At 42.2% G+C, this 25,195-nt stretch overlaps 2 protein-coding genes across 2 annotated transcripts; both read right to left on the bottom strand.

Annotated features, from left to right (window-relative positions):
* Nucleotides 1–885: 885 nt before the first annotated feature.
* LOC115019106 (olfactory receptor 24-like) lies at nucleotides 886–1,923 on the bottom strand. Its single transcript, XM_029448465.1, has one exon. It carries the CDS (start codon nucleotides 1,888–1,890, stop codon nucleotides 928–930), a length of 963 nt encoding a protein of 320 aa, XP_029304325.1. The 5' UTR covers nucleotides 1,891–1,923; the 3' UTR covers nucleotides 886–927.
* Nucleotides 1,924–23,078: 21,155 nt separating this feature from the next.
* Nucleotides 23,079–25,195, bottom strand: tpbgl (trophoblast glycoprotein like). Its single transcript, XM_029448462.1, has 2 exons — nucleotides 25,174–25,195; nucleotides 23,079–24,855 (listed from the first exon to the last, which is right to left on the bottom strand). Exon 2 carries the CDS (start codon nucleotides 24,690–24,692, stop codon nucleotides 23,901–23,903), a length of 792 nt encoding a protein of 263 aa, XP_029304322.1. The 5' UTR covers nucleotides 24,693–24,855; nucleotides 25,174–25,195; the 3' UTR covers nucleotides 23,079–23,900.

A 25,195-nucleotide genomic window follows, 5' to 3' on the forward strand; every position in this document is an offset into this window, starting at 1 on the left:
CATTCAGCCTGATAGATTGCTTAACCTGGCTTTGTGCAGTCACTGGGTCACTTCATAGTAAGGGACATATACAATTAGGTAGCAGTATGCATTTCAATTATCCCTGGTCTGCCCAAAGCTTCTTTGAGCACTGCACTGCAGGACAAACTGTTCCCATTCAAGTAATAAAAAAAGAAAAATTATTCAGCCTGGAATGTGATAACTTAATGCGTACATATACGGATAGTTTCTCTACACACCCCTTTCGCTCCTGCAAGTCTTAACACATTTTAAAGAACTATAAATACACAGAAGAACACAACATTTAAGTCAAACTGTGTTTTCATATTCAGGACTGTGCCCTATTTGTCGTTCAATGAACCCTTGGAGCTAGATTAGCTAAATTTAGTTTAATCTGACTAGAAAATGCATTTCTGATGTTGAACAATTTAAAAGCACTGCAAGCACCTCAAGTAAATACAATAATGAGACGTTCTGTTTTCATCAGATCATTTATGAGGGATACAATTATGAGATACAGTGAAATATATTCAAAGTATTTCAGATATGAGTCTTTCAGATACCACATAAGACCCAGAGCAGTCATCTGTACAAATAGCAAACAATTCCATTCAAATACAGCCAAGTGTATTTAATGTCCAAATAAGTCAGTAATATGTATTTTGACATCATTTTATTTACTTGAATGTGTTTACATAATTGCAGCAATTATTAATACATTAAGAAAAACACATTATTGATTCATAGAGAATCAATAATGAATACATGTACATGCACATGTACATGGACAAACACACACACACACGCACACACACACACACACACACACACACACACACACACACACACACACACACACACACACACACACACACACACACACACTTAAAACTCTCAAAGATTACTTTTGAATGGTAAAGAAAATGGTCAAGGGCTTGATTTCACTCTGTGTACCAGTGCTAGGGCTCTGGTTTTAATCTCTTTGGTTTTCAAAGAATAGACAATAGAATTGATGCAGGGTGGGATGCAAGAGGCCAGCGACAGGCTCAGCACACGCTGGTCCGGGTCAATGGATCGCACATAAAGCCCCATCAAGAAAATGCTGAATAACGGAAGGTAAAATACGGCAACAAGGACTAGGTGCTCAATGCAAGTGGCCAGAGCTTTCATCCTACTGCTTAGTGATTTCATCCTGAACACCGTGACCAGGATGCTGACATAAGACAGAATAATAAAAGTAAAAGGGCCCATCAGATTCACCATACTAGAAGCTGAAGCAACTGACACCTGCAATGTGTAATCATTACAGGCAAGTCTAAACACAGGCGCATAGTCACAGAAATAGCTGAACACTCTGACAGAATTACAAAAAGAAAGTCGAGTCATTATAACTATTGAAAATGCATTTACACCCAGAGCATAACACCAAGTCAGGCCGACAATACATGACATGCTCCGCATTGTGTTGATGGAGTTGTGACGCAGAGGGAAACATATTGCAATCAACCGGTCATAAGCAAGTATAGCGAGTGCATATGACTCCAAAACCCCAAAAGTGTAGTACATAAACATTTGCAACAGACAGAGGTTGAATGGAATAAAGTTGGCCTTGAAGAGGAATGTCTTAATCATGCTGGGAATAGTGCTTGTGTTTAAGATTACATCAATTACTGCGAGGTTTACAACAGCCAGAAATTTTGGAGTGTGTAAACAGTGGTTACGGGCAATTATATAGATCAATAAAATATTGAACACTAGTGTGACCACATAGACAAACGCTAGAAATATAATGTAGACACTAATGTAGGAAAATGTCTCAAATCCGATGATATAGAAGCCTGGAGGATGAATGATGAGAGATTCATTTAAAACAGTCCTGAGAGAAGACATCGTTGAACTCGGCAGGCTGGTCCACGGCGTCTGGTCCACGGTGTTTAAAAGCACTCTCGTCTAAAAACGAGGAAACAAATACATCTTATTACTTGTCCCAATCACATACTTCAAATGGACGCATGTACACTTTTGTAAATGTACACAACTTTTCATCCTGAGTGATTAATATAACACGCAACAGAATACAATGCAGTTTACATTTCACATGCCTGTTCCTATTGAAGACCATTTAATACAACGTGGCTCCAAATGTCTGCATATCTGACCAACTTACTGTGGAACTTATACCTTCTTCATATATCTCCTTGGAGAGTAGTGTATTGTGTTCTCACTTTCCTGCAGACAAAACAAACATGTAATTGTTCTTTTGTGTTTTGTAATCACCTCATTAATCTTTATCCCAAGAGCAGAAAAACATTCAGGTTATAATAACACTTAATACCACTGTAACCCAATAAGCAATGCTTGGAACAGTTTTATACTATTTCTTTATTGTCTTTACAAAGATTAGTTATTTAAACAAACCTTTATTTCCATCAGACAACATTACTAATGCATATGTATTAAGATACCTTTCAGTCGATTTGGGCGTGGGTGTTACCCTTTGATTGTGTCTTTTAATAAGGAATTAACCTCTTACCGCCGACTTTTATTGTCTTTCAGGGACTGTAGCAGGCTCAATTTAGTGAAACGGTATCAAATGAAACTATAAATCCATTGATACGATCCAAGTCAGGGGGCTAAATAATGCTCCAAAGTTAGGCTAGATTTTGTGAGGGAAAAACTGGCATGGCATATTTTCAGGGGTCCCTTGACTTTTCACCTCAAGATATCTGAATGGAAATGGGTTCTATGGGTACCCACAATTCTCCCCGTTACTGGCACACCCACGTTATGCTAATCCCAATGCAGTTTTTTGCATTCAGTACAAATGTATTTTTTTCTCGTCTATTTAAAAATCTGTATTTGAATATTTCTGCATACTGGGGTCCCTAAACAGTCATGGAATTGCATAAATTGGAGATGTCTGGAAAGCTGTGACTGTTGTGGATTTAATGAGCACAAATGTATTCATGAGTGATGCTGTTAATTCTAAAAGTAACCATTTCATTGTAGTGAGACCATTTTTCTGAAACTTGACCTCACTGAATAGAATGAGCTTCTGTGACTTCTGGGATAATCACAGCCTCATGAAACTTTTCAAACACAAACTACAGACCTATACCATTCAGAGGATGTTATCAAGTATCCGAATGTAAACCAGTAATGATGCTTCTCAACCCACTTCAGCCATTCTAACAAAGATTCTGATATTCATCAATGTTTTCTTATTTAGGTATGAACAGAATCCATGGAATCCAGAATCCTCTCCGGGAACCATCACTTTACCGTGGTGGAGAGGTTTGTGTGTCTGGAGCCAGGCCCAGAGGGAGGGCCCGACAGGAGCCCGGTCGGGCACAGGAAGAAGAAGCTACGTGGTGCCTCCCATCCATCCATCCTGTGGGCCCACCACTCACAGGAAGAACCGCTGGGGTGGGGTGCGCTGTCACGCGGGTGGCAGTGATGGTCAGGGACCTCGACGGACCAGACCCAGGCAGCAGAGGCTGGCTCTGGGGACGTGGAACGTCACCTCTCTGTGGGGGAAGGAGCCGGAACTAGTGTGGGAGGTGGAGCGCTACCAGTTGGATCTGATGGGGCTTACCTCTTCGCACAGTCTTGGCTCTGGAACCGTACTCCTGGATTGGGGTTGGAGTCTATTCTTCTCCGGAGTTGCCCAAGGTGTGAGGCGTCGGGCAGGTGTGGGAATACTCAGAAGCCACCGGCTGAGCGACGCTATGTTGGAGTTCACCCCGGTGGACGAGAGGGTCGCCACCCTACGCCTTTGGGTTATGGAGGGGGAAAACTCTGACTGTTGTTTGTGCCTATGCCCCAAACAGCAGTTTGGAGTATCCGGCCTTCTTGGACACCCTGAATGTAGCCCTGCAGGGGGCTCCAGTAGGGGACTCCGTAGTCTTGCTGGGAGAATTTAATGCGCACGTGGGAAACAATGGAGACACCTGGAGAGGCGTGATTGGGAGGAACGGCCTCCCTGATCTAAACCCGAACGGTCGTTTGTTGTTGGACTTCTGTGCTAGTCATGGAATGGCCATAACAAACACCATGTTCGAACATAAGGATGCTCATAAGTGTACGTGGTACCAGAGCACCCTAGGCCAAAGGTCAATGATCGATTTTGTGATCGTATCATCTGATCTGAGTCCGCATGTTTTGGACACTCGGGTGAAGAGAGGGGCGGAGCTGTCACATCTGGTGGTGAGTTGGATCAAGGGGTGGGGGAAGACTCTGGACAGACCGGGTAAGCCCAAATGGTTAGTGTGGGTGAACTGGGAATGTCTGGAGGAAGACCCTATCCGGGAGATCTTCAACTCACACCTCCGGCGGAGCTTTTCAGACATCCCTGTGGAGGTTGGGGACATTGAACCTGAGTGGGTGATGTTCAAAACCTCTATTGCTGAAGCTGCGGTGAGGAGCTGTGGTCTCAAGGTCTTAGGTGCCTCAAGGGGCAGTAACCCTCGAACACCGTAGTGGACCCCGGTGGTCAGGGAAGCCGTTCGACTGAAGAAGGAGTCCTTCCGGGTTATTTTATCCGGGAGGACTCTGGAAACAGTTGCAGGGTATCGACGGACTCGAAGGCAGAGGCAAAGCAGCGAGTGTGGGAGAAGTTCGGAGAAGCTATGGAGAACGACTTTCGGTCGGCACCAAGGTGCTTCTGGAAAACCGTCCGGAACCTCAGGATGGGGAAGTGTGGAACCATCCAAGCCGACCTTGCTGACTTCGACTGAAAAGGTTATCAGGCGGTGGAAGGAGCACTTTGAGGAACTCCAGAATCCGACTAACACACCCCCTATGATAGAGGCAGAGCTGGAAGCTGATGGGGGACCATCGTCAATTTCCCTGTTGGAAGTCACTGAGGTAGCCAAACAACTCCACAGTGGCAAAGCCGCAGGGGTTGATGAGATCCGTCCAGAAATGCTGAAGGCTTTGGGTGTTGAGGGGCTATCTTGGTTGACATGCCTCGTCAACATAGCGTGGAAGTCCAGGACAGTGCCTAGGGGGTGGCAGACCGGGGTGTTGGTTCCCCTATTCAAAAAGGGGGACCAGAGAGTGTGTGCCAACTACAGGGGTATCACACTTCTCAGCCTCCCTGGTGAAGTCTACTCCAAGGTGCTGAAAAGGAGAGTTCGGCCGATAGTCGAACCTCTGATTGAAGAGGAACAATGCGGATTCCGTCCTGGACGTGGAATAACGGACCAACTCTTCACTCTTGCAAGGATCCTGGAGGGAGCCCGGGAGTACGCCCAACCGGTCTACATGTGTTTTGTGGATCTGGAGAAGGCGTATGACCGGGTCCCCCGGGTGATACTGTGGGAAGGTGCTGCGGGAGTATGTGGTGAGGGGGTTACTTCTGAGGGCCATCCAATCCCTGTACGCCCAAAGCGAGAGTTGTGTCCGGATACTGAGCAGTAAGTCGAACTCATTCCCAGTGAATGTTGGCCTCCGCCAGGGCTACACTTTATCACCAATCCTGTTTGTGATTTTCATGGACAGGATATTGAGGCGTAGTCTTGGAGGAGAGGGGTTGCAGTTTGGTGGCCTGAGGATCTCATCGCTGCTCTTTGCAGATGATGTGGTCCTGATGGCGTCATCGGTCTGTGACCTTCAGCAGTCACTGGATCGGTTCGCAGCCGAGTGTGAAGTGGTTGGGATGAGGATCAGCACCTCTCCTTTTCTGAGGCCATGGCTCTCAGCAGGAAACTGGTGGATTGCCTACTCCGGGTAGGGAATGAGCCCTTACCCCAAGTGAAGGAGTTCAAGTACCTTGGGGTCTTGTTCGCGAGTGAGAGATTGGCCGGAGAATCGGAGCAGCGGGGGCGGTATTGCATTCGCTTTACTGCACCGTTGTGACGAAAAGAGAGCTGAGCCAAAAGGAAAAGCTCTCGATCTACCGGTCGATCTTCGTTCCTACACTCACCTATGGTCATGACCGAAAGAACGAGATCACGGGTACAAGCGGCCAAAATGGGTTTTCTCAGATGGGTGGCTGGCGTCTCTCTTAGAGATAGGGTGAGAAGCTTAGCCATCCATGTGAGACTCGGAGAAGAGCCGCTGCTCCTTTTAGTTGAAAGGAGCCAGTTGAGGTGGTTCGGGCATAGTCTAGTAAGGATGCCACCTGGCCGCCTCCCTAGGGAGGTGTTCCAGGCACGTCCAGCTGGGAAAAGACCCCGGAGAAGACCCAGGACTCGGTGGAGAGATTATATCTCTTCACTGGCCTGGGAATGCCTCAGGATTGTGATAGCAATTATTATATATTCATGTACCTTTCTATTTCTCGGAAACTATGCGAAATGATTTACTCAGCCGCAAGCAGAAAATGGCTATGTGTGCAAAGGCGTTACGCTCCCATGCATGCATCTGCTGTGAATGTGTCTGTATCTGAAATAATGTTACCAACTGCCATGGCTGTTATCCTGGTCAAGGCCTGAGACGGAGCAACAGTAAGAAAACATCTTACTCAGGACAGATGTCCCAACGGCAACTAATGTTTTGCAAGGTCACCACATACTGGATATAAGCTTTATGTTTTCTCTCCGTATTCAGCACTCTCCTGCAGACTCCGCTGTACTCTGTATGACTTGTGCCTCTGAGATATCAGAAGAAAATGTCAACGACAAACCTGGTTTTCCTTAACTTTATTGAACATCTCACTGAGAACTTTATTATAATATCGAAGAATATTCCACACAATTTGGTGTCAGAAGTGGGATCACTGCAGATCATCTACGAACACCGAGGACTACTGGTGGAAGTGCTGCCGGAATCCTTAGTGGATTCTCCTCTACCTCGACGAACTACACGATCTGAGACGAGAGGACCAGTATCCAGAGTGGGACTGACGAACTGTACGTGATCCAACAAACTAAATTTTTTTTCAAAAACTCTGGTGAGATGTATTATCATTAGACGACATGAAGGCTGCTCTACACCACCTCCCCGCCATTGAAAATGGAGGAGATGATTTTGGGGTACAATTGACTCTGTTCTGCCAACAATTCCAGCCCACATTTGTTAAACTAAACAAACTCCTCATGATGAAATTAGGTCCCACTGACTATGCAAAAATCAGAGAACAAGTAGGATTTTAACACGTCTTGAAACATCCAGAATGGATCAATAATGAAAACGGCGCATATAGAGATGCTCTCACCACACTCCATGGACACCTTGCAGAACAAATGTAAAAAAGGTTGACATGACAAAAATATCTGCTTGCCAGCAGAAAATTGACGAAGGTGTTCCTGATTACTACACCCACCTACACAAAGTTTTTCTTGACAACAGCGGTATCCAAGAGGACGACGCCGCTGAAGGAGTTTGGAACACCCATCTCCGAGCAGCCTTCCTCCAAGGCCTCAGGAAAGACATTTCTGACAAAGTTCAAGAAACATGTATAGGCTGCCAAGACGCTAACATCACCGAAGTACGACGTTATGCTATTCACCATAAGAAACAAGCTCAACTACACAACCAAAACAAAGAAGAAAACAGAAAAGCATCAAAAGAAAAAGCTCAGCTCACGCTCATGCATGCTGTAGCCACAAATGTTGCACCCCCTCATCAAGACAGGGGGCGTGGTCGTTTCAGAGGGAGAGGGAGAGGATTTTCTCAGCCCAGGCAACAAAGCCCGTGGCAGCGGCCACGTGAACAGGGATGTTTCCTCTGCGGCGACCCAAACCATTGGGTAAGAGACTGTCCATTACAACCACAACAGTCATCACGTGGGCGTGGCTGGGGAAACAGCAGAGGGTACAGAGGAGGAGGGGAGGAGGTCCAAATCGTAACCATCATCAGGGTTACAATCAACAGTCCAACTGGCAGGGCGGCCAACCGTCACAGCCATCTGATTGAATAGAGGAGAGGGGTCATGCGAGGCAGGAGAGGATGACGTCACCACCATCTGAACAGGGAAGTACAATACACCACACACCACACACCACACACCACACACTACACACTACACACCACACACCACACACCACACACTACACACCACACACCACACACCACACACCACGCACACAATCACTCATACATCAAAAGATACAAGAACTCATTTTGAACTCAGTCTGTACCTAAACAAGCAACGTATTCCATGTTAAGTACAGAAGAATACAGAAAAATGCCTGTTATACAAATAACTGTGTTTAACAAAGTGTTATCATTTCTTGTTGATTCTGGGGCAACACACTCTGTTATTAAAGCATCTGAATTACCTGACGTCAGACTCAGCGGTCGATCTATATTCTCTATTGGAGCAGGAGGGAACACCGTAAAATAATTATTTACTAAACCTTTAACATGCAGTGATCAACTCAATGGCATTAACGTAAAACATAGTTTTCTCCTCTCACCTGTCTGCCCACTAAATTTGCTAGGGCGTGATTTAATTTTATCTGAAATTCCTGAAATTCCCCCCGCCTTTCTGTCTCACACTCTGTACAGCTCCGCGTCTGAGCTGCCTGCTATTTTGAGAGATGTGCCTCCCACGCTGTGGGCTGCAGACAAATATGATGTAGGATTGATTAAATTAGCCAAATCTCAGTATCCCCTTAAATGTGAAGCTGTTGAAGGTATTAGACCTGTGTTTAACTCTCTACTTAAAGCACGCTTTATTGTCCCATGTTCTGACTCACCTGTAACTACACCAATGTTCCCAGTAAAGAAAATCAGAGACAAAGGTCAACCTGATGAATGGCGTTTTGTCCAGGATTTGAGAGCCGTGAATGCAGCTGTGAATGCAGCTGTTCATGCACGCTCCCCACTCGTTCCGAATCCTCACACCATCCTTTCTCAAATTCCTCCTGATGTTCTCATTTCTCTGTTGTTGATTTATCAAATGCTTTTTTCAGCATTCCTGTTGATCCACAAAGTCAATTTTGGTTTGCGTTCACCTTTGATGGAAAGTCATACACATTTACTTGGATGTGTCAGGGTTATTGTGAATCTCCTACTATTTACAACTCTGGGTTAAGAGACAGTCTTGCTTATTTGCAACTGACTCCAGGTACTGCTCTAATTCAATATGTTGACGACATTATGATTGCATCTCCCTCTAAGGAGTGTGAAGTTGATACAAGACTTGCATACAGACTTGCATTTGCATTTGTCCACAGAAGGCAATAAAGTCAGCCTGTCTAAACTTCAGTTCTCTCTGCCTACTGTCACCTTTTTAGGTCATGCCATTTCCGGAGAGGGGAAAACACTGTTTCCTAAAAGAATACAGGCTTTACTGTCCATTCCAAAGCCTGTCACAAAGAAACACATGATGTAATTTCTGGGCATGGCTTCCTACTGTAGATGTTTTATCCCTAACTACTCTCAAGTTGAGCAGCCACTTAGGGATATCACACACACTCCAGGCTCCACCGCTAACACAGTGCTAGTCTGGAATCCAGAGGCAGACAAATCATTTGTTAACATGAAAATGTTGTTGTTGTCTCCTCCCGCTTTAGGGTTGCCTGATCCAAACAAACCTTTTGTGCAAGCAGTAGATGAAAAAGGAGGATGCATGACGTCCGTCCTTCTTCAGTTACATGGCTCACACCTACGTCTGGTGGCATATTCTTCAAGCAAATTAGACCCAGTTGCAGCAGGCCTTCCAACATGTCTCCATGCAATCACAGCAGCAGAAAAGGCTCTGATGGCCTCAAGGGACATAGTTGCCTATGCTCCACTAACTCTGCTCGTTCCTCATTCTGTTGCACTCATTCTCCTTGAGCAAAGGACTAGCCATTTGTCGGCAGCCAGATATCTTCGCTATCACACATGTTTATTAGACATGCCAAATGTTACTGTTCAAAGATGTAACACCATTAATCCTGCCTCTCTTTTACCTCTTCCTACATACGGAGATCCTCACGATCTCTCACACGATTGTTTGGCGGAATTAGAACTCACCTGCACACCACGACCTGACCTCAGTGATGTGCCCCTACTCGATCCAGATCTGGAGCTCTACGTAGATGGCTCTGCCTCTTGTGACTCTACTGGCAAAAATATGGTTGGTTTCACTGTCGTCACTGCAGTTGATGTGTTGTGTTCTGGTTCTCTTCCCCCTAACTATTCTGCCCAAGGTGCAGAACTCTTTGCCCTGACTGAAGTGTGCCGCTCCGCTGCAGGTCAGGCTGTGAACATTTACACCGACTCTCGTTACGCTTTCGGTGTTGTCCATGATTTTGGTGTGTTATGGAAACATAGGAAGTTTCTCAAATCTGATGGTAAGCCCATTCTAAATTCCAAATTGGTTGCTGCGCTACTAGAGAGCATTTTATTGCCGAATTGCTGTTTGCAAATGTACTGCTCACACCCAGGCCATTGACCCCGTTTCGCAAGGTAATGCATGTGCCGACGCCACTGCTAAATTGGCTGCTATGAGATCAGATGTATATGGTTCACCATGTATGGTCACTCAGACAGCTCCCACCCAACTCTCCGCGCAGGTTTTCGCGTCTCTAAACGACATGCAAAAGCATGCCACGGACCGTGAAAAAGCTGTGTGGCGCTCCTGTGGTGCCTCTTTCACTCAAGACACAGGTGTGTGGATGGGTCCCGAGGGTCTACCATGTCTCCCTAAACATTTATTTTCCCATTATGCTAAATTGACACATGGGTTAGACCATGTGTCAAAAGGGGAGATGTTTGATGCTGTTAAAACTTTTTGGTTCACCAAAGGTTTCACCGTGGCTGCAGAGAAGCACTGCCACGCATGTGTTACCTGTCTATCTCAAAACCCAGGCAGAGCTATTCCAGTAAGCATGACAGCCGCTCACCCTCCCCCTACAAGACCATTTGAGCATATTATGCTTGATTTCATTGAGCTAACATCATCAGTAGAGAAGAAGCATTGTTTAGTAATAGTAGACATGTGGTCATAACGGGTTGAAGTATTTCCTTGTAAACATCAAACAGCAAATGTAGTGCAAAGGCACTAATGAATGAGATCGTGCCTAGATGGGGAATCCCTTCTAAAATATCCAGTGATAATGGTACACACTTTGCCAATGAGGCAATCACACAACTGGGTGATTTCCTAGGCATTGATGTTAGAAAACACTGCTCTTACCATCCAGCTAGTGGAGGTGCAGTGGAACGAGAGAATGGCACATTGAAAAATAAACTAGCCAAGTGTTGTGAAGACACAGGCCTGCCATGGACTAAAGCATTACCAATAGTGCTTATGTACATGCAAAAGAGAAAGAGAACACGTAACAATTTCAGTCCATTTGAAATTCTGTTTGAAGCTCCACCTTTCGTCGGTCTCGAAGCTCCTGGTCTTCAACCTCCCTCCACAGCGCTGTGTGAGGACACAATGTTGACATATTGAACTAACCCATCTTCTGCCCTTGCAAACATTCGATCACAGGTACAAGCTGCGCTCCCGCCGCCCGCTCAGAAACAACTGCACACCATCCAACCTGGAGACTACGTCCTAGTGAAAGACTTCAGACGGAAGCACTGGGCGTCCAAACGGTGGCAAGGCCCATTCCAAGTCCTCCTAATCACCCAAACCTCCATCAAGGTCGCTGAGAGGGCCACCTGGGTACACGCCACTCACTGCAAGATTTGCAAACTACCTCCACAACGACCAACAGTCAACATCCCGAGCAAGTAAGAAACAGACGACAACAAGTGACGTGCCAAGTCACCGCCAACACCACACTCGCACCTATACACATGTACACATAATACAGTGATATGGAAAATAATGTGCTGTGCGGTTTGATTTGTTTCTGGTTCCTCGTCTGCTCTGTTTTTCTGTGGGGCCTTATCAATATGACATTGAGAGCACAAGCTACAAAACATTAAGTTATGTGTAACTCAAATCCGCAAAATGGTCTCGGCCCCAGAGCCCGAGGCAATCAAACTTACACTGTTAGGTGATAATACTGAATATCCTGGATCCACTGCCGAAAAACTAAGATCGCGCACCCGAAGACTGTAGAATTCAATGCGGTTGAGGCTTTGACCTCTTACAAGCACTGAGTGAAAAACTAAAGTCTAAAGCATCATCCTCTCTGAGGGTGCATTTATCATCAAACAGTACATAATGACTACAGACAAAATAACTTTCTGCTGCATCTGACACCTCAGAGTCTTTCTAATGAACCCAGTTTGAGATTTCATCATCCGAGAAAGCAGGTTAATGGGCCTTCTCGTAACAAACAAACCTTTTACTGTTTACCTTTGCCTAATTAATCTCACCTGCATCTATTAGCAGATCTTGCAGACTCACATTTGGAGGGAAATGGATGGGAAATTGGGGCCCACTGTGTACTGTGCTTTCCCCCAAGAGCACCTAATCTGAAATAATGAGTTAAGTTTCTTTGGCCACACAGAAACACATCGTTTGATTTTGTAGAGGTTAAATTAAAAGTTGGATCACAATAGATTGCGCAACAAGGTGATCAACAAATAATCAAAGCGAGGATTTTACTGTAGACTCACATGCTAATATATCTGTTTCATAACCATCTTTGGTCTCCCATGTCTGACTATACACTGTTTAGTAATAGGAAAACATTTTTTCACAATTTGTATAAACTTGGAGTGCATGAATTGACAACAAAGTGTAACGACATTGACAGCGAATAGCATTTCCCGAGGGGACTTTTATCACCAAACAGGACACGGTGACCCCAGACAAAAGGATTCTCTCCTGCCTCTTTGACTCCAGGGAACCCTGCTAATGAGCCCTATTTGTGATGTCATTACCAAAGGATGCTGGTTAATGACCCTGCCTGTAACAAACAAACCTTTTACTGGTGAGACTTAAGCCTAATTAATCTCATCTGCATCCATTAGAAGGTTTTGCACTCTTGCAATTAAAACTTGAATGTAAAGGGAATGGGTCTGCACTGATATTAAAGAGTCATTAGTGTTCTTTAAAATCTCAAGTATAAACCCGCTAATAGTCTAATAGTCACGTACCTCTTCTTTAAAGGGTTGTAGGAGATCTCAGCCCCTTCACACCATTGATACCCTTTCTGAAGTTGCCTTTCTATAATTAGTATTCTAAGTGTGATAAAGGTGCCATTTAACTTTAGATTGTGTTCAGGTACTTGTTGCGTTGGCATTGGACACAAACGATTTACTGCAAAATCACCAAAAGGAACGTAACTCATTGGAGAATGGACCGAAAGCTCACAAGACAGCTAGAAGTTACTTGTGTGCAGCAGCAGAACATTCAAAATGCTTCTAAACAACCACAAAAAATTGAATTTCTGCTAGTAATGATGTTCTAGGTAACCATAATCAATCAATAAATGTACCATCGAATGTTGGGTTTTTAAAGCTAGGTGTACGTAAGCCTTCAAAAATCTCTCTATAAAACATCAATATGGTATTAAAATGGTGAAAATATAGGAGGCACCAGAATTGATTTACCAACTACTGGATTTGACTTTAAGGATCCACCTCTTGTCTGGATGTTTGTGTCATCACCAAGTTAAATGTATAAGAACCAGGAACAATCCAAGTGTGTTGCTCAGTTATTGACGGCTATTATACTCTCCCAATACCTTTTGAACCCAGTTCAGACAAGTTATCTGCTGTCACAGAGTGCCGATCCCATACCAGTGCTCTCTTTATATACAGTCAATACTTTTCCCGAAAACTTTAAATTTGGTTACCTTACGAACTAATTGGGACTGTTTTTATGTAGGGTAACATGAGGCCGGAAGTTGATGCAACGCCTAAAATAGTCAGTGACTAAATTAATAATATCAGAAACACAGAATTCTTTAATGATTTCAACAAAGAAACTGTATTTAATGTGGATCAAACACAACTGGATGAAGATCCGCTCAATAAGGTCAGGGACCATACTCATGCTTTCAAAGTAGTTCGGAAGTCCAACAGTGTAATAGATTCTTGAAAACGTTTTGTCCAAGTTCATCATATGGGTTCTAACAATCAACATTTTGACAGACCATCATGGTAAAGATGGGTGAGTCAGTGTCAAATTATTAGGGAGGCTTTGAAAATAGGAGAAGTTTGGGATAAAGCTCAGCCAAGAGCCCAGCATGATCCATGAGAACAGACGTCTTCAGTGTTATTGTGCAGAGCAGTAAACAAACTGTGCAAAGATTTACTATCAGCGGGAAACAACTCGATATAAAATTCTAAGTTAAGGAGGCACTATCAGTGCTGATTTTTTAAATGTATTTATTTTTGTCTGTCATTAAAGAAACTGTCACTATAATACGTTTGTATTTGATCTAAATTGGTCAAATTATTAGTTAGTACCGATTAGCAATCATCCTAGAACTATACTAAGTGAAGAAACTGTTTTAACATCACTTCCTGTTATATAACATGACAAGACGCATTTTTTAAATTATGGACAGAGGGCTGTAGCATTAAATGTTCATATTATGAGGGTTCAAAGGAAGGATCGATATCTGATTGTTTGTCAGTCGTATTTGAATCGAGTGTCAAAGTGTAATGTCTCTTTAAAGTATTTGCATTCCCACTTTACCTTCTATTTTAATGAATGAGGTAAGAGATTAATTAGGCAAAATGTTCAACAGTAGAGGCTTTGTTTGTTTGCAGGAAAGGTCATTAAGCATCGTTCCCCAGTGATGCCATCACAACTGGGACTCATGAGAGAGACTCTTTAGAGGCACGATCCTTTCGTCATCATGTCCTTTTTGATAATAAAATAAAGTTGTAATAAATTCCAAGGGGAATCTCATGAAAAGTGTCCGACTGCCGGACAAGACTTTATATAAGTACTTCTAAAAGAAAGGCAATAAATAATGATATAATTAATGTCTTCCTGTTTCCCTGCTTTGCAACTGTATTACATGTTCAAGTCAATTCATGTTTGAGTAGAATTCCGACCTTGGCTAACTCGTGATGCAATTAACCCATGACAGATTCTGTCTTGATGATTTGCACCAGGAGTGAATTTATGAAGCTCGTCTGGCCTTTGATTTATGTAGGTTATTGGTAGAAATAGAGGCCTTCACTCCAGGCTCGTGATAAAGCAAGGTCGAGGAACCTTCCTTGAATTAATTTACGAGTAGAGCTCCAACTGGAGATTTGGAGTTTGGACCATGGATAGCGACTTTTGTTAAACAGTTGGCCACAGGCTGATTGTAGGGTTTTCAAAAAGAAAGACATGTCCTCATTGTCAAAATGCTTTTACCCCAAATCACCTACTTTCCGTGTGTTTAAGTTTTATGTGAGAATAACATTTGAACAAACTTCTCGTGCTGTTAACTAGCAGTACATGTGATTTATGGCTGCACCTAAACGGCCTGATCTACATTTATTTAATCCTGGCGTTGATTTATGATTCTTTTCGATCCAAGGAAATGGATATAAATTGAGCACTTGTGTGTTCACTACAGAGAGCCTGCATGAAATTGATGTCTGAAACTTTAAATATAATTAACTTTCTCTGGGGACAGTCAGCACAGATGGCTCTCAGCTGCGTGAGCTCCACCGCACTCTTTACTTTTATCAATCTACACTAACTCCTCCAGAAGCAGCTCTTGGAACTTGCAATGCTGACTTTATGGTGTTTATAATGTGCTGTAATAAAATCACTGCTATCCGTAGCCTAAACATGTATAATACTGTATATTAGATATATATTTATACCTTTTACTTAATGTAATTGTATTATATTGATTACAGAATCCTGTAAATCCAACATTTCCAGCAATGGCCTAATGAAGGCAGACATAATTAAAGGGTAACAGTATAAATGATGTGGCGAAATATATATATGTCAACTATACTTAGAAACCTGAAGACATGGACTGTCCACAGTACAATTGTTTAATTAACTTGAACATTGCAGAAAAGCTAAATAATACCAAGTAGTGAGCTGTTCTTCAACCTAAGAACTATCGCCCAAAATGTCACATTAATTACCCAAAAGTGAGATGTACAGTATATTAGTGTATTATTCCCATGCCCTCATGACACCTGAAGTTTGCATTTATGATGAACATAGTAAAATCCATATATATGATGCAGCTTTTATCATCAAACATGTGCCTTCAAAAAATCAACAACGCTCTCCTCGCTCTTTAACTCCTTAAATTTTCCTAATGAGACTAATTTGGTGTCATCGTCAGAACATGTTAGTTAATAATCTTGACTGTAACATTATTATTTCTATTAATGCCCAAACATGTTTGACCTACCAGATAGTGAGTCCTTTTTATATAGACTGAAATTAATTAAAATATTTTCTTCATAGAAAATCAGATAAGCCTCCATTGAGCTTCATATGTATATATGTTCATATGGTAATATTATGTCTTATCTTGAGGGGTTTTTAATTATTTGTGGCAGGAAACAATATCTAATTATAACCGCAATACAGACACTGATGTTATATTGTGAGATGTTATATTATATTGCATCAAATATATTTCCACATCATTAGAAACACACTGCACAATAAGTGGTGTGACCACACCTTTTGTACACCTTAAGGCCATTATTTGTTTCATTACAAGTTTTCTGAAATGTTATGTTTAAATAATTCTAATGAGACATCGTCTAATGCTGTCTTTTTTGTGAATTTAGGACTAATCTACAGACACAAATAGACAAATTGTATAAAAATAAACACCTTAATGTTTATTTTTGATGTTTAATTTCCTTTAGTAAGAAGACATGTTATGGAAGCAAAAAAGCCCAAACTATTCAAATTGACCAGTGCATGAAAAAAATCGATGTTTTGCCTGTAGTGTCTCACCTAAAAACACTTGCCAGTTTATTTTGTCTAACTGCATTATAGTCAAATGGCCACATGGGGGTAGTAGTTGGCAGATTGTAATGGTTTTAGGTGAAGTACATTACACAAAGTTAGAGTGCACTCAAATACGCGTTGGATGACATAACAAGGTTGTCGTCTTTTGAACAAAGTAATCGTCAGCCCACAGAACATAATGCTGTATCAGGCATTTTATGAGAGTGTGGTAAAAACATAAAACTTGGACTTGACAGAACTTTGTTTGTGATGCGTTTTCAAATACATTGGTGAGGGTTAGAATGGTGAAGTGCTGTAATGTGGATGCATGTTTAAATTCAGGATGTAATTAGTAGGCTTGAGATTGTGTACCGAGAGGAAGGAGCTCTTCAAATGCTCCCAAAGTGACGGACAGGTTGTCAGAGCAGATGCTGTTTTCTCTGAGATAACGGGCCAATGTTATGACCGCTCAGAGGATCAGCAGCTTCTCTCGAGCGAAGGACAGCATGAAATATTCAAACTGCTGAGACAGCATCTTTTTTTAAACTGCCATTTGAACAAGTAAGCAGCGCATCACACACTCTCAAGCCGGCCTGCTGGCAGCTAATTAGCGGAGCTATAGTGGTGGTGTTGATGGGAAGGACATTTAAAGAACACTTAACATGTAATAAGTAGGCTTAGAATTAGAATTGCTTTAGTGAATAAAAAGTAATGCATTGAATTATATTTGTTTTTAGGGTAATAATACCTCAGTGGTGTGCTTTTGTCAGATCTAAGGGAGAAATGTAGAGCTGTCGGTCTGATATATAGACTTCTGTTTAGAAAAACAAGCATATGAAAGCTGTGTGTACAAACGGTAGAATGCACACATACTAAAGCCAGGACATTAGCCATAATTAGTCAGATTAAACATCTTCATGGCATTTTTCTGTGTTCACCACTGATTTCAAGATATCGTGAAGGATTCAAACTGAGGCACAAAAAGTGTAGGTTCTTCTGTTACTAACATTTGCTGCTGAGTAAGGCATTTCACATCTAAATATTCATTCAAATATTGATGGAGTGATTTCTGGCTATACTTGTCCTTAAGAGGACCGGCCAGACAGTAAAAGTTTAATTAGTACATCTTAGCAGCGAAGAAGCTGCTGATTATTACATATTCAGTGCCATAGACATTTGTTTGAAATATTTTTTATGAAATGACATTGCCATAAGGTCATGAGCAGGTGTGTCTGTGATTCATTAGAGAAGCACCCATGATTAGCCTTAGTGGAATTTGGTACCTGGATTATATCTTGTGCATCAGCGTCACCTTTTCAATTATTCCATTAACCTGGGATGTGAAGGATATTTGTGATTCCTGTTAACCGAATTATCCAATCCAAACTAAGCACCTGCGCCTAGTCGGAAAGAACTTGATTGAAACTAACGTGTGAAATCTGAGGAATTAATGTTTGTCCTTCTGCGACGGATTAAGGTCAAAACTCTCTCCTATATAGTAAATGTATTCCACGCATTGATTACTTCTGCTTAGAAACTGACAGACACCTGAAAGGATTTAATTAGTGTATAGATCTGAGACAACTGTACATCTTGTTAAAACAGAATATGTTCTCCTGGTCAAAGGCCGATCGACCAGCCAACTGTGTTGATCTACAGCACAGGATGAATAAATAAAAAAAACAGGGCGGCATTGCAGTCGACCTCTTTAAAACCTGATGTGGTCCTGATCAAAACCCACATGACCTTAGCTTAGAGGCCAGACAGAAGTTCACAATATCGCAGAGCAGTATATTGGTTCCCATGGTTTGTAATTACACTGCAGAGTAGTCAGAAAAATGGAAATATTGACTGGAGTAGTGCAGGTGTACACTGGGATTTATGCATTAATTCATAAACATCTTTCTTGTCTTGTACAAAACGTTTATCATACGTTGGACTTCTTACTGTGCGTAACTTTTGGATGTATGGAGTCAACAAAATAATATGATGATATGCCAAATGCATAGTATTCCCAGAGGTTGCATTTATCATCAAAGAGGGCACGGTGACCCCAGACAAAGTGATTCACTCCTGCCTCTTTGACTCCTGGGAGTCGTTCTAATGAGCTCCAATTATGATGCCATTACCACTGAATGTTGGGTAATGACCTTCCCTGTAACAAACAAACAAACTTGCTACTGTTTAAATTAATCCCATAAGAATGTGTTAGGAGTCCCAAGCCAGCACTCTACCAATTAAAACTGGAAGGGAATTTGTTGGTCATTAGCCATTAACGTTGGTCTTGAAAGAGGACATTTAATTTCAAGTAAACATGGTTATTGTGAATTGATCAACCCTTCTTTGACACAAATTCAGAGCTGTGTGCGTTTAAAAAGATACCGGTGACTTCCTCTTCGGGGAATCCCCGTCACCATCTTAAATTCTAATCCTCCGAAATTCGCAAATGAATCTCAAGCGGACTTCTGTGAGATCAACCTTTCTTGGGTTGAGGGAGGAAGCAAAGAATGACGGACTCTAGAGGAGCATATTTACCCAGAATGCATTGTGATCCTTCATTATTTCCTCTGTGCTATGTGAAATATCAATTGATATACATGTGTACGTTGGAATCGGTAATGGTTTGACGTTTTTCAACACAGGTGGCAATATTATGTTTCAGTGCCGAAACCAAAACACTATTTTATTTTTATACTTCACATTGAGCATGTTTGTACTAATGAAAAAAATGTCAATCTTCTCAAATTAATCTTTGTAGCAGCAGTTCAAGATTTAAATCAGGAAACATCTAATCAGAGTACATAAATCTAAGAATCCGACCACATATTCAACGGCAACTTTCGGTACTCAACAGTTTTCAATTCTATAGCAGTAAATTGGCCAATATGAGCTTATTGCACATACAGTATATCAGTATTGATATATGTGTCGCCCAAAAGGTAATAAGAAACTGCAGTACGTCATTCATATTTAACCTTTCACAATTACATAGTTTGGCTATCAGAGAGCACTGACAAGTATATTTAAAAAAATGTTAATTAGGCAGTGTTAATGGTCTTGTTCTTCCTGTATCCAGAGCTGAAAACGCTCTAATGCCGCTCAAAAACAGAACTTCCTTGTTCTCCTCACATGCATTGCAAAGTAACTGCGTTTCAAACAGCAAAAATAGCATACCAAAATATAAGTGCAGAGGATGTTTTGGATACATTTGACATTGTTTTGGCTGGAGCAGAAGAACTTTATCTTTCTCAGTCAATATAGCACACACTGAGGCATTTATTCCTTCAATTGACATCAACACTGATTCAATACCCACATAAAAGGACCCAAATGTTCTCTTTAATAAAAAAAAGGAAATGTAAATGACCAGAATTAAGATTGCTTGTTTATGTTATGTGTTTCTGTTAAATAAAATAACCCTACCAGCTGCTGTCTCCTTCTGTACGTGAACATTTCTATCGACACTGCATCAGAACTGCAATACATTTCTGATCGCTGTGACAGCGTGTGAAAGAGTTGGGTTTTAAAAGTAAAAGAACTCTGAGAAAGTTCTGGCTGCAGGTGTTGTGTGGGACAGTGAAAGAAAAACATTAGTAAGAGCAGGGAAATAGAAAATCACATTTGCTTTCAATTCACTTTGCTCCATACAGACGAAGAGGTTAGCACACGGTTCCTTTCCAATGGAAAAGTAATTCCAACATTTCACTGCTAAAATCGTGCTCTGAAACATAATCCCTCTTCTACTGTTGGAGATCATAGTTACGTTTAACTTCCGTAGTGTCTAACCAGACATATTTGATGCTCAACCTCTTCCTGTCCACAGAAACACCTCTGCTTCTCCCACGATGCCAAACCCTTTCATTTATTGTCACAAAGCAGCCGAGACACTTCCACCAATCAGTAACCAGTAATCACCAAACTGCAAACTGGCAGACTCTTTTCTTTTTTTTTTAAAGCTCACTTTACAAAACTTGTTACATTCAGCTAGTGATGCATACTATTCAATCAGCGGTTGATGAGCTATGAGACATAATGGTGAAAGTGTTCCTACGGAGGAGCAGCCGTTCAACAATAAGGATAGTATCTTCACGTTCATTTTAAACATTTCCCGTAGCTTGCAGTTGGGGCTTTGGCCTCCCAGACGTTCACATAAGGAGGAGGAGGATGAGTCATAGCTCTTCATAAGTCAAGCACATTTGGTGCTTGGACTAAAGAACTCTAATGAATCTTTTCTGCACTCCCCTTTTCTTTATCTGTCTTCTTCCGTTCTTCCTTTTTTACTGGGCTCAGCTTAAACCCTGTCCCATGCGTCCTTTACAAAGTCACTCAACTGGATAAAGTCATTTACCTGGATGAAGGGGAGCGAGAGAGAGGAATAGACAGAGAAAGGGAGGATGGGCCATGTAGGGCAGAGAGGATGTCTTTGACAAACACTGTATTTCTAAGGAGAATTTAGCAAAATGTCCGTTGAAAAAAGAAATGGAGAAATTACAAGTGCAGTACACAGAGAGGGCAGAGTGGAAGCCAGTTAAATACTACAGAAATGCACATTTAGTCTTGTTGACCAACAACAGAACAGACTCTACCTCTTTATTTATGTCCCAGAATCCCCCCAAAAGTGAAAAAAGCTGATGGTTGAAGAGACAAATGCCACATGGTGGAAAGAGAGAAGAGATGGCAGCAAAAACAGGTTGAAGATTGTTAAAGTAACAAAGGAAAGATCATTGGATATCAGTTATTTAATTAAACAGATGGTGCACAATTGCTTAAGAGATGATTAAAACTAAGATGGTGATTACCATAAACATTATACCTGATAAACATTAGCATGTTGGCATTTACACTGTGAGCATGTTTGCATGCTGATGTTGGCATTTAGCTCTGAGCCCAATGTGTCCTATAAAGACGCCAGCGTAACTTTATACTCTGGTTACGTAGGACATGCATTAACAGCACACAAACGCATATGCACACACACAACTTATTTATCACTCACTGTCATTAGTGTAATCTACTTGATGTCCCTCACACACAACTGGGTGTTTTGTTCCTTTAGTGATGGATGTCTTTTTCCTGACAGTGTTTTAGGGCTTTATCTCTTAAAGCCCTGCATCACCGTCCTGGAGCCCTGTTGAGAATTTCTCTCCATGATATATGAATATAATTGAAAGTGTATGATGTCAAATTGAGTCAAGTCAACATACTTGTATCTTTGAACACGGCTTTTCCCAATAATTAAGTATGTCTTGTCAGAGTCCATACACAACATGACAGTGTGCGGTACACCGCCACGTCACCTGACATAACAAGTGACAATGTCTCACATCTAGATGTCATCGTTACTTTAAGGAAGCTCCTACACTGCTGACATGATGAAATCATCTCATCAAGAGTAAATTGGAAGTGAAAACGATGATCAACACCAGCAAAATACATGAATACATGGTGTCTATCTATTTATCTATTCAATTTGTTATTGAATGTTCTTAAATCTCAAACGTCTCACATGTTAAAGAACAGAAATTTCTATTTATAGTATCTAGTTATTAACGACGATTCATTTCTCGCCTCATTGTCTTAAATCCGGTGATTAATTACTTTATTTAATGAGTTTTAGGAGAGTGAAAGCAGGTGACATCACACCGATTCCAGATAGTGTTGTCAGCCACCTGCTCCCATGCACATACACTGCACATTCACTGCCCTCCACCACTGATGTGAGGTGACATGAGTAAAGAAGGCAAACTATTACTTGTGAAACAAATAATCTTAATAAATATCCCTGATGGTTTCACAAAAATATGTTTGTTGCTTTCACTTTCATCTGTTCATCACACACATCTTCCGACTCTCCTGCTGTTCTCCAGCGTTTAATGTTTGACCCTTGGTTCCAAAATCCGCGATCGTAATGCAGACCTTTAGTGAAGCGGGTTGATGAGCTCCGGGCTGCAGAGAGATACTGACTTCACAGGTCGATCGTGATTTTCCAAGGTTCATTCGTCACAGTGCTGCTGATGAGATTAACATTGCCATGCCTTTCTGTATCTCCCCATGCAGACCTCCGCCAGCCTTGGACTCTTTGATACTTTAAAAAGAAGCAGATTAAATGGTCCAGACCTTTTCTGCTGAGCCCAGAGGTGCTGACGGTGTGACATCTTACTGTAATTAGGTTATACTTACTCCAAATTTCACATGGAGCAGGTGCACTCATTCACACCTGCTTATAGCTCATTTATAACAGGGAAACTTAATGTATGGCACAGTGCTGCATAAAGTCAACATTTCCTGACAGTGATGATAAAATGAAGGGACGTAAACAACACCGCTAACTCGCTGTTTTTTATTTGACCTTTTATTAATGTTTGGTTTGGTTTTCTATGCCTACAACAATCACATGCATGGTTAGATTCTGTCTCTTCCTCTTTTACCCCTTCACTGATAAGCTGACCTGGTGTCAAATAATACACGTTATTTTCAGAGATCAAAAGCTGATTGGAAAGACAAGGTTGGTAAGGTATCCCATGTTCTTGATGATGAAATATGACAGTTAACATCGCCTGCTTGCACAAACATGGCACTTACCAGCTTGCCCCATTTTACCTGCCCCTGTCTCTCACTATTTTGCATTATGCACTCCCCAGTAGATTAGAATCAGGAATACCTTGTTCTCTCTGAGGTGCCCTGAATGTAGGCCATTAGTTCGCAACAATTTGCAAGGGCTACAGTTTTTAGTAATTACTCTAATTCACCTTTCCATTCCAGCTTTTAAAATAAAAAAAATGATATATACCCTTACTGTATATTTGTCACTTGCTTAATAAGATAAATAATACTAGGTTAGTCTGACAAGCTGCTGTAGACTGTGCACGTTAACATAATGCATGAAACGATTATACAATATGTACAACAGTACTTAGAAGTTTAAGTATTCAGCCTGTGCAAGATGAATACTTAATAGTCTCTTATAGTCATTTAACTGTGTTTGGCTATATGCATATCCCAGTGTGAGAGGGATAACGCATGAAGTTCATTGGCCAGCTGCTGAGAATTATGAAAGTGATTGGAAAAACTATTGATTTTGACTGTAACAGGACACTTCGAGGGAATTTCCCCAGATGTTTTGACGTTACCTCCACTGCCCTTTCACTACACGGCATTGGCCAGATGTTTCAGTAGGTTAAACTGCCACATTGGCCAGTCTCGGGTCTGAGTCCTGCTCATAGCGGTAGTGGTAGACCTCCATCTGGTCTCGGCACGCCTCTCTGATGTTGTTGAGCCACCGTTTGATGCCTCCCCGGTTGAGATACAGCACCATGAGAAACACCACCCCGATCAGAGCCAACACTATACCGAGGAACACGTATGAAACCGCCTCGAGGTTCTCGTTCATACAATCCACGTCCTCTTCCCGGAGCTTCTCCACAGCAATCCCCCTTTTGGCCTCCGGCTCGCTGCACAGGAGACGCCCTGCATCCGGGCACTGGGATGAGTTCTTCAACCAGTAGTAAAACGCCTCCAGCTCACAGTTGCACCTAAACGGGTTTAAAGACAAGTAGACGCGTATGCGCCTTTGCTGGTACAAAATGGTTACATTTTCCCCTCCTATGCTCTCTATTGAGTTATTCATCAGCACTAACGCGTGGAGATTATGCATATCTAATCGCAGCAGGGGAATAGATTTAAGCATGTTTCCCGCCAACTCCAGTCTGTGGAGGTTGCGCAAACTTTGTGTGCTAAGCGCATTTGATAGCTGCTCCGTGGCCGGGGGCAAAATAGAGTGGTTTAGGTAAAGAGAGCGCAGCTCCAGTAACCCGTGAAAAGCCCTGGCTGAGATAAACTCCAACTGATTGTGGCTTAGATCCAGCAAATGCAATCGGGGGAGTCCCAGGAAGGCGTAAGGTTCAATAGCCCGTATCCCGTTATAGGACAGGGAGAGTGTCGTAATCTCCAACTCCGTCCCGTTGCTCATGAACGCACCACGCTGTAAAGTTGAAATGTTTCTCCCCTTGAGTATCAAGGTGGACGTCCACTCCGGAATGTCTCCCGGTACCTCGGTGTCCTCCCCGTCACGGCAGGTCACTGTCCCTGAGTCTCTGGCACAGATGCAGGACGACGGGCAAACATCATCCGTCCTGACAACAACAAACAACAAACACGCCACTGCTGCGTAATAGAAACACCACTGATTCCAAATAGAAAGAAGACACTTTGAATTGTCGGCACTGTAAAATATCCACATCTTCTCCCTCATGTTAGTGTCAAAGCTGGTTTATGCCGGTATGTCTGGCAAAGAAGGTGACCGACTAGAGTCCTCTCAGGCATGTAAAGTCGAATCAGTCCGGCTTCGCTTACTTTGGACTGTCAGTGTAGAACAAACGCTCTTTCCACAGTCACCTCGGTCCTCTATGTCCCTGTCCGGAGAGAAGATTACTTTTCATTGGGATACTTACGCATCGGTACGGCAGGAAGTGC

This window comes from Cottoperca gobio, chromosome 14 (genome assembly GCF_900634415.1).
Source record: "Cottoperca gobio chromosome 14, fCotGob3.1, whole genome shotgun sequence".
NCBI lineage: Eukaryota > Metazoa > Chordata > Actinopteri > Perciformes > Bovichtidae > Cottoperca > Cottoperca gobio.

What these genes read in the sequence shown, in the direction of transcription:
- tpbgl (XM_029448462.1), bottom strand. Translation starts at nt 24,692, where the DNA reads ATGAGCAACGGGACGGAGTTGGAGATTACGACACTCTCCCTGTCCTAT.
- LOC115019106 (XM_029448465.1), bottom strand. Translation starts at nt 1,890, where the DNA reads ATGTCTTCTCTCAGGACTGTTTTAAATGAATCTCTCATCATTCATCCT.